Genomic DNA, 15,399 nt, shown 5'->3' on the forward strand with positions numbered 1-15,399 from the left:
CAGGGCTCACCGTCACCCAGCTGATCTGGGCTCCCAGGTCCCGGAAGAAGAGTGTGGCTGTGGTGCCCACAGGAAGCTTCTGCAAGACATCTTCATCTTTCAGCGACTTTCCCTCTACAGAAATGAGTCAGTATTCAGGTGCTGCCCTGGTATCTGGACCCCAGGAGCCCAAGGGAAAGGCTGGTGGACAGCTGTACTCACTGGGGTCCAGGCGGAGGGACTGTCGGGCAGGGTACCACTGCGGGTCTGCTAGGAGAAGGTGAGGGGTTGCAATACCCAGTCTGGCTGGGTTCAGTCTGCCCACCCTAACTCTGGGACCCCCGGCTCCTCCCACCCTGTGCAAGGACACAGGGCCAAACAGCAAGAGGATTTTGTCCTTTGGATAACAAGAGCATTCCTGCTGGTGGCCACACGGGGGCAGCCTGCACAGTCCGAGGGCCTGACTGTGCTCCAGTGTGCTGACAGGCCACCTCTACAAGCCCCTAAGGAAGCCCAGGTCCCTTCAGAAGGGTGACCGGAATGAGGACAGAAGTGTAGGTGCCTGGACTCACGTGTCTTGGTGAAGAGGGTCTTGATTTCAGCAATGGTGGCCTGAGGCTCCACCTAAGAGAAAACGGAATCAGCCCCACAGGAGCCTAAACCCAGGATCTGGGGCAGGGGTGCCAGGAACAGGCAGGTCAGGATCAAGCCGGCTGGCTTTACAGACACAGGGCCCTTCCAGGCGCCTTGTCCCTTCCCTACCAGGCAGCCAGCTTCCAGCCCCGTGCAGGGACCATGGCTGCTCACTCTAGCTCAGTGGTTCTCAACCTTCCTATGCTGTGACCCTTTAATACAGTTCCTCATGTTGTGGTGACCCCAGCCATAAAGTTATTTCGTTGTTACTTCGTAACTGTAATTTTGCTACTGTTATGAATCTTAAGGTAAATGTCTGATATGCAGGGTCGCGACCCACAGGTTGAGAACTGCAGCTGTCGATGAAGGCAATACCCCTTGTGTGCCCTCTGAAGGACAAGGGGGCTGCCAATCTCTGCACAGCCCTACAGCTCTTGGCGCTTCACCACCAGGGTCACAGTCCTACCTTGTCCAGGAAGCACAGCTTCTCCCTTGTCTTCGCATCCAGAATCTCCACCTCAAAGAAGAGAACCGCCTTTTTATGCTTCTTGGCTACCTTGTGAGGCATGGGCATGGGAAGAGCATCGAGGCCTTGGTGGGCCTCCTTGCCCGCCATGCTCAAGCTGATATCCATGCCACTGCCGGCCCTACTGCTCTGCCTACCAGGCTGTGATGCCCACTGCCAGCCGCCAGCCCCCACCTCCGACCTCCCCTCACAAAGCTGCTCTGAGCTGGGCTGGGCAGCATGATCAAATTCTGCCACGGTGCTGGAAGGAAGCCTGTGTCTGACCAGGCCCAGCCAGTTTCAATGCCAGATGTAACCTGAGTGGCACCAGGGCCAGGCCCGGCTAAATATAAAACCATCCCAGCCGAGTCCCCCAAAGGAGCCACACCACAGTCCTCCCCTGGGGGCTACCCTCATAGAGGCAGTTGGGTGGACACAGGTCCTCAAAAGTGCTAGGGGCAAGAAGATCTCCCAGAGAAGGAAGATCACTCCAGCCAGTGGCAGGGGGTGGCTAGCCCAACCCCAGCCCCAGTGCCCAGCTCTGGAGGACAGGTTACTGGGCCTGGGGAAATGCCAGCTATCTGGAGAATCTGTGAGACAGAGCTTCCATTTCCACTTCTAAGCTGTAAGGGACACTGGATTATTTCCCTTGTGCATCTGTGTTCCCAGGGAGGTGACAAATTCCAGAGTTGTTGGTGAAGCATACCTATCCTAAGTATGGAGAGGAAAGAGTGAGCAAAGCCCTCCACCCCTCTCCACCCACCTCACTTTTCACCAGTTCCACCACACCTGGTTCAAAACCACCTACACGGCAGTCTACCACATCAGGCTAACATCAATGTGCTCACCCATGGATGAGTCTTGCTCCAAAGCCTTCAACGCACAACCCAGGCGGCCTGCCTATACCCCTGGGGTCCACAGCCCCCAAAGGAGAAATCCTAGACTAGAGCTAGACAGTGGTACACAGGAACAGAGTAAGGAGACAGCCCCAGGGGATCTGAGCCATCTGCCCCAGAAGGTCAGAGGAGGCTGCTGGCTGGCACGGTGCTCTGCACTGCCCACGCTGGCCGGGAGAGACCTGAGGGCCCTATGGGGATCCACGACTTCTCATCCTAAAGGAGGGGGCATCACGGGACAGAGAAGCTGGCCACTGCCACCTGCATGCTCCCAACAGCAGAGTCCTAGGGCCCATCCTTCAGCCTGGCCTGCTAGGGGTCCCTGAGAGGATATGCCTGACCCACATGAAGCTAGCTAGCAGGGGGAAGCATGTGCATGTGTGTGTGCATGTATGTGGAGGGAGGCCCCACGAAGGTGACCCTACACACTGAGGCAGCCTTGCAGGGCCTGGGTCTGAACTGAGAGCAAGGCTCCTATGCCAGCCAGTGGCACCCTAGCTGGCTTGCTCATCGATGCCAGAGCCTACATCCTGCACACAGCACAGGAGAGTGCACAGAGATCACCTGCTATCAGCTGCAAACTCTGACTCACCCTGTGGCCTGAGGGGCAGAGGACGGAACCCCACAAGAACAATACCAGACCAAGAGTCATACATTGGACCCCACTAAAGAGAAACGAGAGGGAATGAGTACTTGAGGAGTGTGCTAGAAGGGGCTAAGCGGCAGGGCTCTGGGTTGCAGATATATTAATAGTTGCTGGACCCCATGAGCACTGTGCACATGCTCAGAGTCCATGTGAATCCCAGGAAGGCAGCACAATGTCCACTGGGAGAGAAGGCCACGGAGTTCCTGCTGAACCACTCAATAGCTTAAAATACAACCAGCCCCTCTCCCTACTGGGCCAGCTGCCGGGGAGGGCTGAAACCCTACTCCCTCCCCCAGCTGGGACTCTGCAACAAGGCCAGGAGTCCTGGTGCACCAACTGGCTGCAAGTGGGTGGCAGGAAAGCAGCATGGAGAGGGGCCACACCGAACAGCAATTCCCAAACCTGTGACAAGGACAGGAGTGCCTGAACCAGGTGAGTCAGGGGCCTCCCACGTCCTGCCCAGGCCCCAGATCCCCACAGCCGTCTTCTCCCAGTGGGCCAGAGGCCATTCTAGATGCGATTTTTGCAACTCCTTGAGCCTCTAGAATGATTTCAAAATCAAAAGCAGGATAAAAGCTATGTTAAGTGTACAAAGAGGTTGGCTGGGTGAAAGAAGACAGACTTCCAGGCTGAGAGTGGCCAGGACCAGCCCAGGGCAGACAGCAGCCTGCTGGTGCCTCCACGGCGTGGGGGAGGGGGCGTGGGGGAGGGGGCGGGGGGAGGGGGCGGCAGCAGGGGGAGATGCTCTTGGTGAGTGATGCAGAGGTGTACTGACACTCTGGTGGGGCTGCGCAATAGAATGTGCTGAATGCCACTGGTTGTGTACTTTTGGGGGTGGGGGTGGCACTCAGGGGCAAGACTGACTCTTTAGCCCATGATATCCTTAAACTCCAACACTGTCTGAGCTTCCCAAGTGCTGAGGAATTAGTTGTCTACCACACCCACTTGAACTGTGCACTTTTATTTACAGTCACAGGAACTCCAAAAGCTCTGGGATTGTATGTAGCGCCTCTCACATAGTGAGGCAGGTACTGTACCAGAGTTACACCCCAGCCCCCACAAGCAACAGACAGACAAAGTGTCCAGCAAAAAGGAAAAGACAACACAGCTCTAGGGAATGTAGGATCTGCTCTCTCCCAACTAAGGAGAGTGGGGGGAAATCCATGTGCACCTCTTAGACCTCAGTCCCCACTGCACCCCTCAATCACTGCTACCCCTACCCTGTACTTGACACACACACACACACACACACACACACACACACACACACACACAGGGATCAGCCTAAAGTACAACCCTGAGGGGCACCCGGGTCTGGAGTCAGAGCACAGCAGGGTACTGAAAGGTGCCCATACATGGGTCCTGAACGCTGAGGGCAGGCAGCCAGCAAGCTCTGGCCCCTCCTGGAGAGAAAGCAGCACAGCTGAGTTAAGGAAGGGAACCCTACAGGATAGCTACAGATAAGGGTAGTCCAGGAGGGTAACCTGAGTCCTCAGGCTGGGGGACCCCCTGCTGCTGAAAGCGCAATGGGCAGGGTCAAAGACAAGGGCAGGAGCCCTGGCACAGGGCACCCATGCTGCTTCTGCGATGACAGTTCCACTGTCTGTAAAGAATTCTCACCCACAGAGACTGAGATAACAAGGCCAACCCAGCCAACAGCAGCTCCTGCTAGCCCAAGGTCAAGGACAGCAAAGCAGACTGAGAGGCAGGAAGAAGCCCACCCTAAAGGACGGGAGGGGGATGGCCTTGGCACTCCACTGTGTGGCAAGATCAAGGTTGATGCAATAGAGAGACGCTTGTCCCTTATTCTGAGACTCGGAGGTCTCACTCTTGAGGTTGGCCCAGCCTGCACAAAGAGAAGCATCCCTGCATCACCTGTCCTGGGCCTGGATGTTTTCTGGCCCCTAGAGTGGCCCCAGGGGGAACACAGCTCAGCAATAACCCTAGGGAAAAGTCACCAGGGTCAGGCCTGAGGTCCCCGCACAGCTCCCCCAGGCCTGTTCTGGCTGCTCCTTCACCTCTGCAGGAGCTTTGTCCCGCCCAAAACCACATCAAAGGCAGCCATCTGGTAAGGGCCTCCTGCTCCCTGGGTGATTCTGAGCCTATACAGCACCCTGGTTCTGAGGCACCCTACACAGAGAATGGATCAGCTCACCAGGTGCCAGCCCCCAGAGAAACTGGGGTATCCCTCAATGGTGACCCAAGAGCTGATAGGCTCTGCATGGCCTAGAGGTAGCAACACACATTCCCTGGACACTAAGCTTTAAAAAAAACCACTTCCCATCTATGTGGCCTTGACAAGCTATCCACTTCCTCAGCTGCAAGGGGGGCTCTTTCCAACTGCTACCTCCCATTGTTAGTGTAGGAGTTAGAGATAACAAAAAAGAAAGGAAGCAAAGCACAGGAACACTTAAACATCTCCCATCCAGAATAAATGCCACCAAAAGCAAACACTGGGCCAGCCATGGCAGCACAAGTCTATAACCCCAGCACTGGGAGGTGGAGGCAGGAGGATCAGAAAATGGGAGTTACATACCAAAATTCTGTCTCAGAAAAAAAGGAACGCAGGAGAATACCATATTATTGGACTGACTGCAGCAGAAGGGTAGTGGCCGATGTGCAAGGCAGCCAGCCAGGCACTGGCTGAGCACTCAGGCCCCTGGTCCTGCAACCTTGACTGTATCCATGAAGGGACCCAAGGTCAGAGGGCTGTGAGAATTATGCCCTACCCAGCTGGTGGCAGTGAGCCTGACACAAGCAACAGGGGACCATGTGGGCGTAGGGGACTGAAAGGGGGCGGTGACAGCCAGGAGAGGCTGCAATACTTTCCACTGCCCCCTTGTGCCAACCGGTGGAAGGAGAGGCAGCACAGTCCTAACCATCATGGTCAAGTAAACAGCGGGGGTGCAGGATGGAACCGAGAAAGCCCGAGGCTTCCTCTCGCATCAGAGAGACCTTGGGGAGCTACCACCTGCCTCTCTTCTCTCTCCCTCCCCAGGCCTCGGGCACTGCTCTAAGTACAGACATGGGAACAACACTACCAAGCCTTTCTCTCACTTCTAGCCTCTGTCAAGGGACAGGGTCTAAGGGAAGAACAAACCGCAGCAACTTGTATTGTCACCAAGAGCTGCAGGAATCCAAGATGGAGAAGCAGAGGACAGGGACAGTTGCAGCTGGCATGGTAGCTCATGCCAGTAATCCTAGTAAGCCCTCATGAAGCAGGGTAGGAAGCCACCCAAAGTTCAAGGCTAGGCTAGTCAGAAAGACCTATCTCAAAATAATAATAATAATAATAATAATAATAATAATAATAATAATAATTAGAGCTAAAAACAAGGTAAAGGAACGAAAAGGCTGGCTAAGACCTCCCTGAGAAAGACCTGCCTGAGCACTGGGGAAGGACACAGCCATTCACCCATCTAGGGAAAGAAGTTCCAAGCAGAGGCAACAGCCAATCAAATACAGAGGCCCTAAGGCTGCACTGTGTCCAGCATGCCTGAGGAGCAGGGAGGGGGCCAACATGAGAAAGAACGGGAGGCCAGAGCAGGGAGAGACTCAGCTGTACAAGGCCTGGTGGCCATGGCGAGGCCTTGGCTTTGACCTGGGCTCCAACGGGACTCCCAGAGAGTTTCTGAGCAGAGAAGGGCCACAGTCTCTTTCAAGTGTTCACAGGTGCCGGTGCTGGCGGAACAGTCTGAGGGGATGAGGCAGACAGAGGCTAGGAGACAGTGAGGGATGGGAGAGGGTGCCTAATGGTTGATTCTAGACAGATGGACATGGAAACAACAGGCTCAAGAGAGTCTCAAAGTAGGGATGAAGGAGCAAGAGTGTGACCTGCTGAGCCCAGCAGGAAGGAGCAGCCCCACGAAGGCCAGGCTGAAAGAGTGGGGTCTGCAATGTCGGCATGCCACAAGGACTCAAGATGCATGCGCCTCTTCACAAATGTGCGGGCCCTGCTGCCCCAAGGTTCTCTGCCGATAAGCAGGACCACGGCTGCAGGGCTCCCGTCACAGGTCAGGTTGGTGCAGCCACCCAGTCTTCCAGGTCAGCCACTAACTCGTGCACCTAGGACTCTGGGTATTATTCAACTATGGGACCTGCTCAGTGACTCTAGGTGGGAACACGGGCAGTTACAACCCTGCCCAGACACAAATGCTTCACAAGTACGTCTCCTTTCATGCCCCAGTAGCCTGAGGAAGCAGGAACTGTAGGTGTCTTAGTTATTTTTCTACTGCTGTGATAAGACCAAGACCATTTATAAAATAAAGCATTTAATTTGGAGCTCATGGTTCCAGTGGTTAGAGTCCATGACCCTCACAGCAAGGAACATGGCAGGAGGCAGGAAGGCATGGCACTGGAGCAGTAACTGAGAGCTCACATCTTGAAACATAAACACGAGGCAGAGAAAGACAACTGGAAATGATGAGGGCTTTTGAAACCTTCAAGCCCATCCCCAGTGACACACCTCCAACAAGGCCACACCTTCTAATCCTTCCCAAACAGTTCCACCAGCTGGGGACCAAGTAGTAAAATATGTAACTCTGTGGGGGACACTGTCATTCAAACAACCACAGCAGGCTTCACATTCACATCCCAGATGAGGAAGCAAGGTCCACAAGCTCCGAAGCACAACCAGGTCACCTGGGAATGAATGCCTGAGCCAGGATGTCAGCCCTTCCAAAAGCTGGCCATGAGTTCACAGCGATGCAGAGAGCAAGACAACCCAGCCACAAAGCCAGCACCTCCATGTGGCAGAGCAGCATGCTCTCTCTGCTCAATGCTACAGAACCTCTCTGGTCCTTCAGCCAGCTGTTGCAAGCACTCATGAGGCATAAGGGCATGTACATTCTTCTTAGAGTTATTGCTGAGCCCAGACGACAGAGACCTGGCCCAACTGTTGGCCTAAGCACGGTGCAGGCAGCTTACCAGTCACAGACAGCTTCCCCGTGTTCACCTGAGACTCCAGCTCAGTGTTTCTGGCTGCCATTCCCTTTTACTTTCCAGAAATACCCAGTAACCCTAATAATGTTATGATAGCTGATGACTGGGACACAGCTGCCAGAAAACCAGAACAGACTGCACCTGCTCTAACCCAAACTCGCCCTTCCCTAGCGGTCTTGGCATTTGACTTCATTTCTCCAGGGCGCACCAGGGGCAAGGGAGCGTTCCTTCCCTACCAGGCTCTTGTGGAGACAGTAGTGGGAACAGGCTGCCCAGGGCAGGAACAGCAGAGACACTGGCCACCTATCTTGGCCTGTGACCAGGCCTTCGTCTCCAGTCCCTGTGGCAACATGACAGGAGCCAGGGTCTGAACACCATGTCCACAGGCTCTCAAGTCAGGACTGGCACCAAGTGCAGAAGCCACAGCAGTGAAGTGGAGGAGGGAAGGGTGTGGGGAACAGTGGCTGAGAGCTTACATCTTGAAACATGGGGGGAGGGGAAGGAAGAGGGGGAAGACTGGGCTGGAGAGACCGCTCAGCAGGTAGATGCTTGCCACCAAGCCTGATGACAAGGTTCTATCCCCAGGATTCACATGGTGGAAGGAGAGAAGAGATTACTGTAAAGTACCCTGACAGCAACATGCAAGCACACAGATGTCCAAGCACACCATAGCACACACACACACACACACACACACACACACACACACACTATTTTTTTCTGTTGGGGATTTCTATTTGTTTTGTTTTTGAGACAGGATCTCACTGTACATCCCTGGCTGGCCTGGAATTGGCCAGGTAAACCAGGCTGGCCTTGAACTCAAAGATCTACCTGCCTCTGCTTCTGCCCAACAACATTTTTTCTTTGTGCTGAGTGTAGCAGTATATACTTTTAAACCCAGTATTCTGAAGGTAGGGGAAGATAGATCTCTGTGAGTTTGAGGCCAGCCTAATCTACAGAGTGAGTTCCAGCCCAGCAAGGGCTACAGAGTAAAAGCCTATCTCAAAAAGCAACAAAAAGCTGCACTGACCTCTAGCATCACAAAGAATTAAATAAAAATAAACAAAAGTGAGGTATGGCTGAATGGTAGAGCATTTGACTAGTATATGCAAGGCTCTTAGGTTACATCCTCAGCATGGCACAGAGGTAGGAAGGGACATCCAAGACCCAGTTATCCAGAAGGCAACTCACACAGTCACACACATGGACACCAGCACTACAACACAGTTTACCTGAAAGGGCTGGCCAGTCTCCATTTTCAAATGCATGCAGAATGTATTACCTACACAGGGCACATGGGTGCTACAGAGGAGCCAAGGGCTGAACCAGAACCCCGTGTACCTACTTCTGCTAACCCAGCCTGGCACAGTGAGGCTATACCCAGGCCATCTCCTAAAACCAGAGAAGCCAAAGGCAGGGTGAAGCAACAACTCCATGTTTTCCTATGGCAGGTGAAGGCTACCCTCCCGCCTGGGAAAGTAGAGCTGTCTCCAACACTAGGTAAGGTCAGACAGGCAAATGGGAATGTTCACAATGACTGCTGTGGGCTAAGTGTGGCAGTCATGCCTGAAATCCTAGCACGGGGCAGAGGAAGCTGCATCCAAAGCTAACCTGGGCTACATAGCAAAATACTGTCTCAAATAAAATTAAAAATAAAAAGATTGCTATAGCACCACCCAGTGGACTGGCAGGAAGAACCCTGCCCTAGTTGCCAGAATCAGGAAGTCTAACAGTTGCCCAGCATCTACGGCTTCAAAGGAAGGGCTGAGACCTAGACTTCACACGCAGAAGGCCCTGAACTCAATTCTTACCAGAAAAAAAAAAAAAAAATCTTCCTGGTGGCTGGGCTATATCTCAGTGGACAGCAGGAGCTTAGTTGTGTACAAGGCCAGGGATTTTATCCTCAGCACTTCAGGGCCGGATGGGGCAGCCATCTCCAAACACCCCTATCACACTGATGTGGTCCACCCAGAAGTCCTCCCCAAGCCTACAGTCACTCCCTTGCTCTCCTTCTCTTTCCCTCAAGGGCGTGGCCAGGCAGTATGCACATCTGCCTTACTGCTCTCACAAGGCTGCTGGAGTGAGACTGTCACCCTACTGAGCAGAAACTGCAGCTGGGGAGCACAGGTCTCCAGCCCCAGGACAAGGCTAAGGACTCAGAGGGCTGGACCTCACCTGATTCTGTTCCTTAGTATGGATGAGCCCCCACTGTGGGGGCTGCAGCCTGGGCACCCTCTGCCCTCTCCAGAGGTGCACCTGTCCTCTCCCCGGGCCCTCACACCTATCACCCTCTTGCAATTGGTGATCTAATACAGGCCTCTCTCCATTACAGGAAGACTCTGGCAAGCCAGGAAGCTTAAGGAAGCCGAAGACGCTGAACCTGAGGATGGACTGACTCATCGGCCACTGTCCATTGTGCCCACTGCTGATTCCACCCAAGCCAGCAGGCAGGTGAGTCTGTCCATGAGCTCAGCTTGCCAAACAGCCCTCTAGGATCCTCACTCACAACTCATTCTTAAAGAAAGATTTCTTCTTTTTGTATGTGAAAAACCACAGCACATTCAGGTCTCTGGAGATTCAGCCATGGAAAGAGAGAAGCTTGCTGAGTATATATATAAGGTCTCGTTTCAACCCCAGTATAAAAGAGAAGCAACAAGAAAATGAATATAGTAAGTAGTTCTATATAATATATGAGAAGGTAACAGGACATCCAAAGTGAAGCATGAAAAAGAGAAAGGGGTGTGCTGTGTGCATGAGGCAAGTGTAGATTTTTACATAAAGTGGTCAAGAAATGCCTCCCTTGCCATACTGAAGGAGTAAAGAGCTCAAAGGCAGCCATCCTCAAGGGAAGAGCAGCTGTGCACAGACCTGAAATGAAGCACAGCAGGGGCTCACACTGTAGCCTACAGTCATGTGCACGAGAGAATGGAGAGGTGTGAACAGGTGACATGGCAGACGGGCCCCCAAGGGTGGGGTGAGGATTTGGTCTTCTACTGTGAGTGGGAGCTTTGGAGAGCTCTGGACAGAAGAGGGTAAGGCCTGACTTGAGTTTATTTTTGCTTGCTTTGTTTTGATTTTTAACACAGGGTTCACTGTGTAGCCCTGTCTGACCTAAGAGCTCACTCTATATGCCATGCTTGTAGTGATCTGCTGCCCCCTGAGTGCTGGGATTAAAGGCCTGAGCCACCACCCCCAGCTCTGGCTTGGGTTTTTAAAGGATCCTTTTGAAAATCAGTCTGGGGACAGAGTCCAGCTCAAGGCTGGGAAAATAATTCCCTCAAAATTCCAATGGTGCTAGGCACGGTAGCACGTAGAGGTAACTCCAGATAAGAAACCACATCTCAAAGACTCTTACACTGTACTTCCCTCAAGTCCTATGCATGTGTGTTACTGAAATTACTTTGGAGCTTGACAGTATAGCTCAAGAGTAAGGCACAAGTTGCATGCACAAGGCTCTGGGTACCATCCCCAGCAATGAGAAAAAAAATAATAATAACCAAAAAAAATTTTTTTTCCCCTCAGGTTAGGGTGGGAAAATGATGGCTTTGGTGAAGAAACTGGCTAGCTCTGGCTAACGGGCCAGCTCTGGCCACTACTGGGGTTTCACTGTTGCTTTTGTTTTACTTTTGTTCTTGTGGGGGAAAAAAAAAAAACCTAACTATATAGCCCAGGCTAGCCTTAAATGTCCATTCCTTCTGCCTCTGTCTAGAGTGCCGGGATGCCAGGCTGCTTACACCTGGCCCCACTGTACATTTTTATAAAATCAGGAACGACTTTTACATTGTTTGTTTGTTTGTTTTTCAAGACAGGGTTTCTCTGTGTATCCCTGGCTATTCTGGAACTCGATCTGTAGACTAGGCTGGCCTCGAACTCACAATGATCTGCCTGCCTCTGCCTCTGGAATGCTGGATTAAAGGTGTGCACCACCACTGCCTAGCTGACTTTTACATTTCTAACTGATTTATTTCAAGACACATGTATGCAAATGGAATTCCAACATCTAGGTCCATACAGAGACTTCTGGAACACCCCACCAGGCCTGCTGGTTGGCACCCCAGCAGCTCCTGCGCCTCAGGAGCCCACCTGAGGAGGGGCTGCTGGGCCAGGCCCAAAAAGCCTAGCAGATTGATCCTGGCCCTCTTCAGACCAAGCATGCCAGCCTGGCTTTAGCCTACCACTGTGGTGGGGCTGAAGCCAGACGGGCAGAGGGAAAGAGCGTGCTCACGTTTGACAAGAAGGGCCGAGGAGAGGGAGGCACAAGGGCACGGCCTGCCATTAAACAGGAGAGGACACTGAGGTTGGGAGGGAAGCTGAAGGTGGGACTCAGGTTTGGACATACTATTTTGTCTTGTTAGTTTGGGAGTTTTCATTTTCAGTTGTTTAGTTTTGTTGTTGTTTCGTGTGTGTGTGTATGTGTGTGCCCATTAAACACACACCTGGAAGCTAGGCATCCCAGCACTGGGAGGATGAAGCAAGAGGATCTCAAGTTCAGGCCAGCCTGGGCTACATGGCAGAATCTTTATCTCAAAAATAAAAAGAATACACCTGGATCTGGATGTGCTCCAGGTGTGGCTCTCAGTGGCAGGGTTCTTGCCTAGAAGACACAAGGCCCCAGATCCCATCCACAGCACTTTTAAAAAAAAAATGTATTTTACTGTTTATTATCACTACTCCTGCTTGAGCAACGAGAGTGATTTATCCCACCTTATTGTGGGGAGGCTACACATGGGTACTTGTGTGTGTCTGTCACATGTTTGAAGAGGTCAGAAGACAAGCTCAGAAGACAAGCTCAGTTGTTACTCCACCTTGTTCTTCTGAGACGGGCCTTTCACTGGCCTACAGCTCACTGATTCCACTACTCTGGCTGGCCACTGAGTCCCAGGGATGTCTCTTGCCCAGCACTGGGATTACAGCCATGCACCCGGGTTTTTCACACGGGCATTAAGAATGAAACTCAGGTCCTCATGTCTGCACGGCAAGCACTTTACCAATTGAACCATCTCCCAGCACCCAATTATTTTATTAATTTGTTCATTTCTTAAGGACCATGTATATGGAGGTCAGAGGACAATTCTGTGGAGCTGGTTTTCGACTTCCATCTTTTCTTGGGTTCTAGGGGCTCGAACTCGGGTCCTCAAGCTTGCATGGCAAGCACCTTTATGCTAAGCCACCTCAGCAGCCCTCCCACCACCTTTTCCTTATATTTATTTATTTTATGTATGAGTGTTCTGCCTGCATGTAAATATGTGTACAACGTATGTTCCTGGTGCCATGGAGATCAGAAGAGGATGTCATATCCCCTGGAACCGGGATCATAGATAGTTGTGAACACCAAACTCTTACAGGTCCTCTGTAAGAGCAACAAGTGCTCTTAAATGCTGAGCCATCTCTCCAGCCCCTGCCACCACCAACATTAAAATTGACATGTAATTTATTTTTACCTCAGAATGAAGTTACTTGTAAATGACATCATCTCTAGACTACTGTACTGAACATTTTATGTAAACATTGATGGGATTCTATTAGTCTATAACATCTAAACAGTAAGTTAATACCAAAATATTATTACCTTTAATCCCAGCACTCAGGAGGCAGAGGCAGGTAGATCTCTGAGTTTGAGGCCAGCCTGGTCTACAGAGTGAGTTCCAGGATAACCAAGGCTACACAGAGAAACCCTGTCTTGAAAAAAAACAAAAACAAAAACAAACAAACAAAAAAAAAAACCCGAAGCCAGGAATGGGTGTGATGTGGATACTTCAGGAAGTTAAGGCAGTAGCATCAGTGACTTCCAGAGAAGCTGCTGTAATCTGCCTTGAGGCTGAGTTTCTCTCTCCTCCCTAACACCCTGCAGCACGTCACTAGAGGCCAGCCTTCCCTGCTGATCAAATGGAGACTGTGAAGTGAGGCAGGATCTGCTGTAGGCCAGGCTTGCTGAGGCCCCTGACCCCCTGCCTCTGCTGTGCTGAGACAACAGGATGCTGCCACCATAGCAGGGTCTTCACTGTCTTAATGTCAACACTAGCTGTGTTCAAAGGCATAATGGGGAGGGAGAGAAAAGAAAATAGAGTTGAATAAACCACCCCAGTTCCTCAGCCCAGACTGCTGCGTTAGCTGCAGGATGCCCTGCTTCATCTATGATGGGAATGTCCACAGTCAGGGCCAATGGTGTACACCTGCTATCCCAACACCTGGCAGGTTGAGGCAGGAGGATTGCCACGTCAGCCTAGGTTACAATACTGAGACCCTATCTCAAGAGCTAACCTAAGAGGCTGGCAAGTACAAGGACCTGAGTTTGACTTAAGACTACGGGGGAAAGCCAGGAGTTTAATCCCAGCACTAAGGTATAGGCAGGATTGTCGCCTAGGTTACACAGTGAGACTCTCTCTCAAAAAAGAAAAGAAAAGAAAAGAAAAGAAAAGAAAAGAAAAGAAAAGAAAAGAAAAGAAAAGAAAAAGAAAAGAAATGGATGGATGGATGGATGGATGGATAGATGGATGGAAAGGTGGGTGGATGGATGGACGGATGGATAGATGGATGGGAAGGTGGGGGGGTGGGGGGGTGGATGGATGGGTGGATGGATGACATCACTCTGCCATAGTGGGCAATCTGGGCTCAAGTCCCAGTCTAGCTCCATGGCAGCTGCAGGGTCAGTCAGGCCATGCAGGCAGTGTTTGGTACTGCACCACTCAGCTCTGTCTGAGGCTCACTGCAGTGGCCTCCTTCAGTAACCTAACTTCCAGGGCTCCTCAGGACAAGTCTGGGCAAGAAAAACCCCACAGCCCTAGAAGCCAGACCCTAACCCTCAGCAGGGGAAAGAGAGCAGAGCAGAGAGGGCAGAGAACCAGAGGACACAGGGTTGGGGAACCAGGTCTGCAAATGTGAGCTCCGAGCCACGGCGGCTCCCTGGGAGAAGTATGGAGATCAGGAGGCTTGGAGCACAGCAGTCTGGGACTAACGGAGCAAGTCACCGTAGTGCCTGGACGGGTTTGGTTCTTAGGAGCCTTCTGGATGCTGGGGGAGAAGGACAACAGTGGAGCAAATGTAGCTACAAAGACAGTGTGAAAGGATCAGGGGCCCTGGACTAAGAAAGGTAAAGAGGGGGGAGTCGGGGGAAGGGTACCTTTTTCCTGGCTCCTGGGACACCACTAACTAGCACATGCCACCAGTTTTCAGAAAAAAAAAACAAAGTGTGTATGTCAGAGCTAAGCAAGGTGAAGCATGTCTGTCATCCTGGCACTCAGGACACTGAGACAATGAATCAGCATGAGTTCAAGGCCATACTGGGATAGTAAATTCCAGGAAAGCCTCATCAATAGGAAGGTTAAGCTGATAATAAGATGCTTCCCAATTTAACATTAAAACTTTTGTGCGAGCCGGGCAGTGGTACACACCTTTAATCCCAGCACTCGGGAGGAAGAGGCAGGTGGATCTCTGTGAGTTCAAGGCCAGCCTGGTCTACAGATCGAGTTTCAGGACAGCCAGGGCTGCACAGAGAAACCCTGTGTCAAAAAACAAACAGTTTGCTGCTCCTGTAGAGTTCCATTCCCAGTGTCCAAGTCACAATGGCGGCTCACAATGTCCTGTAATTCCAACCCCAGAGGAACCAATGTCCCCTGCTGGCCTCCAGCTCTAACAATGGAAAAAAAAAAAAAAAGCAAGAAAGGAAAGAAACCGGGAGGAATGGCAAACCACAGAGCACTGAATCAAGGCTTAACTGTCTTCACAGGGACGGGAGCCGGGTCCCGTACTCAAAGCCAGATGGCCACGCGCCCCAACCCTGAGCCATACCCTCTGAGGCC

General features: G+C 51.9%; 1 protein-coding gene across 6 annotated transcripts in view; it reads right to left on the reverse strand.

The window, feature by feature from the left end:
• The window catches only part of Tecr (trans-2,3-enoyl-CoA reductase), a 42,685-nt gene that overhangs the window by 1,491 nt on the left and 25,795 nt on the right, over positions 1-15,399 (reverse strand). The window contains exons 3-6 of one of the 6 annotated variants that reach the window (XM_059264356.1): positions 1,079-1,129; positions 552-603; positions 202-249; positions 11-114 (exon numbers count right to left, since the gene is read on the reverse strand). In XM_059264356.1, the coding sequence (XP_059120339.1) occupies positions 11-114; positions 202-249; positions 552-603; positions 1,079-1,129 (255 nt within the window). The remainder of the gene's footprint in view (positions 1-10; positions 115-201; positions 250-551; positions 604-1,078; positions 1,130-15,399) is intronic. The other 5 variants (XM_059264357.1, XM_059264360.1, XM_059264359.1 and 2 more) reach the window with 5 other exon arrangements.

This window comes from Peromyscus eremicus, chromosome 5 (genome assembly GCF_949786415.1).
Source record: "Peromyscus eremicus chromosome 5, PerEre_H2_v1, whole genome shotgun sequence".
NCBI lineage: Eukaryota > Metazoa > Chordata > Mammalia > Rodentia > Cricetidae > Peromyscus > Peromyscus eremicus.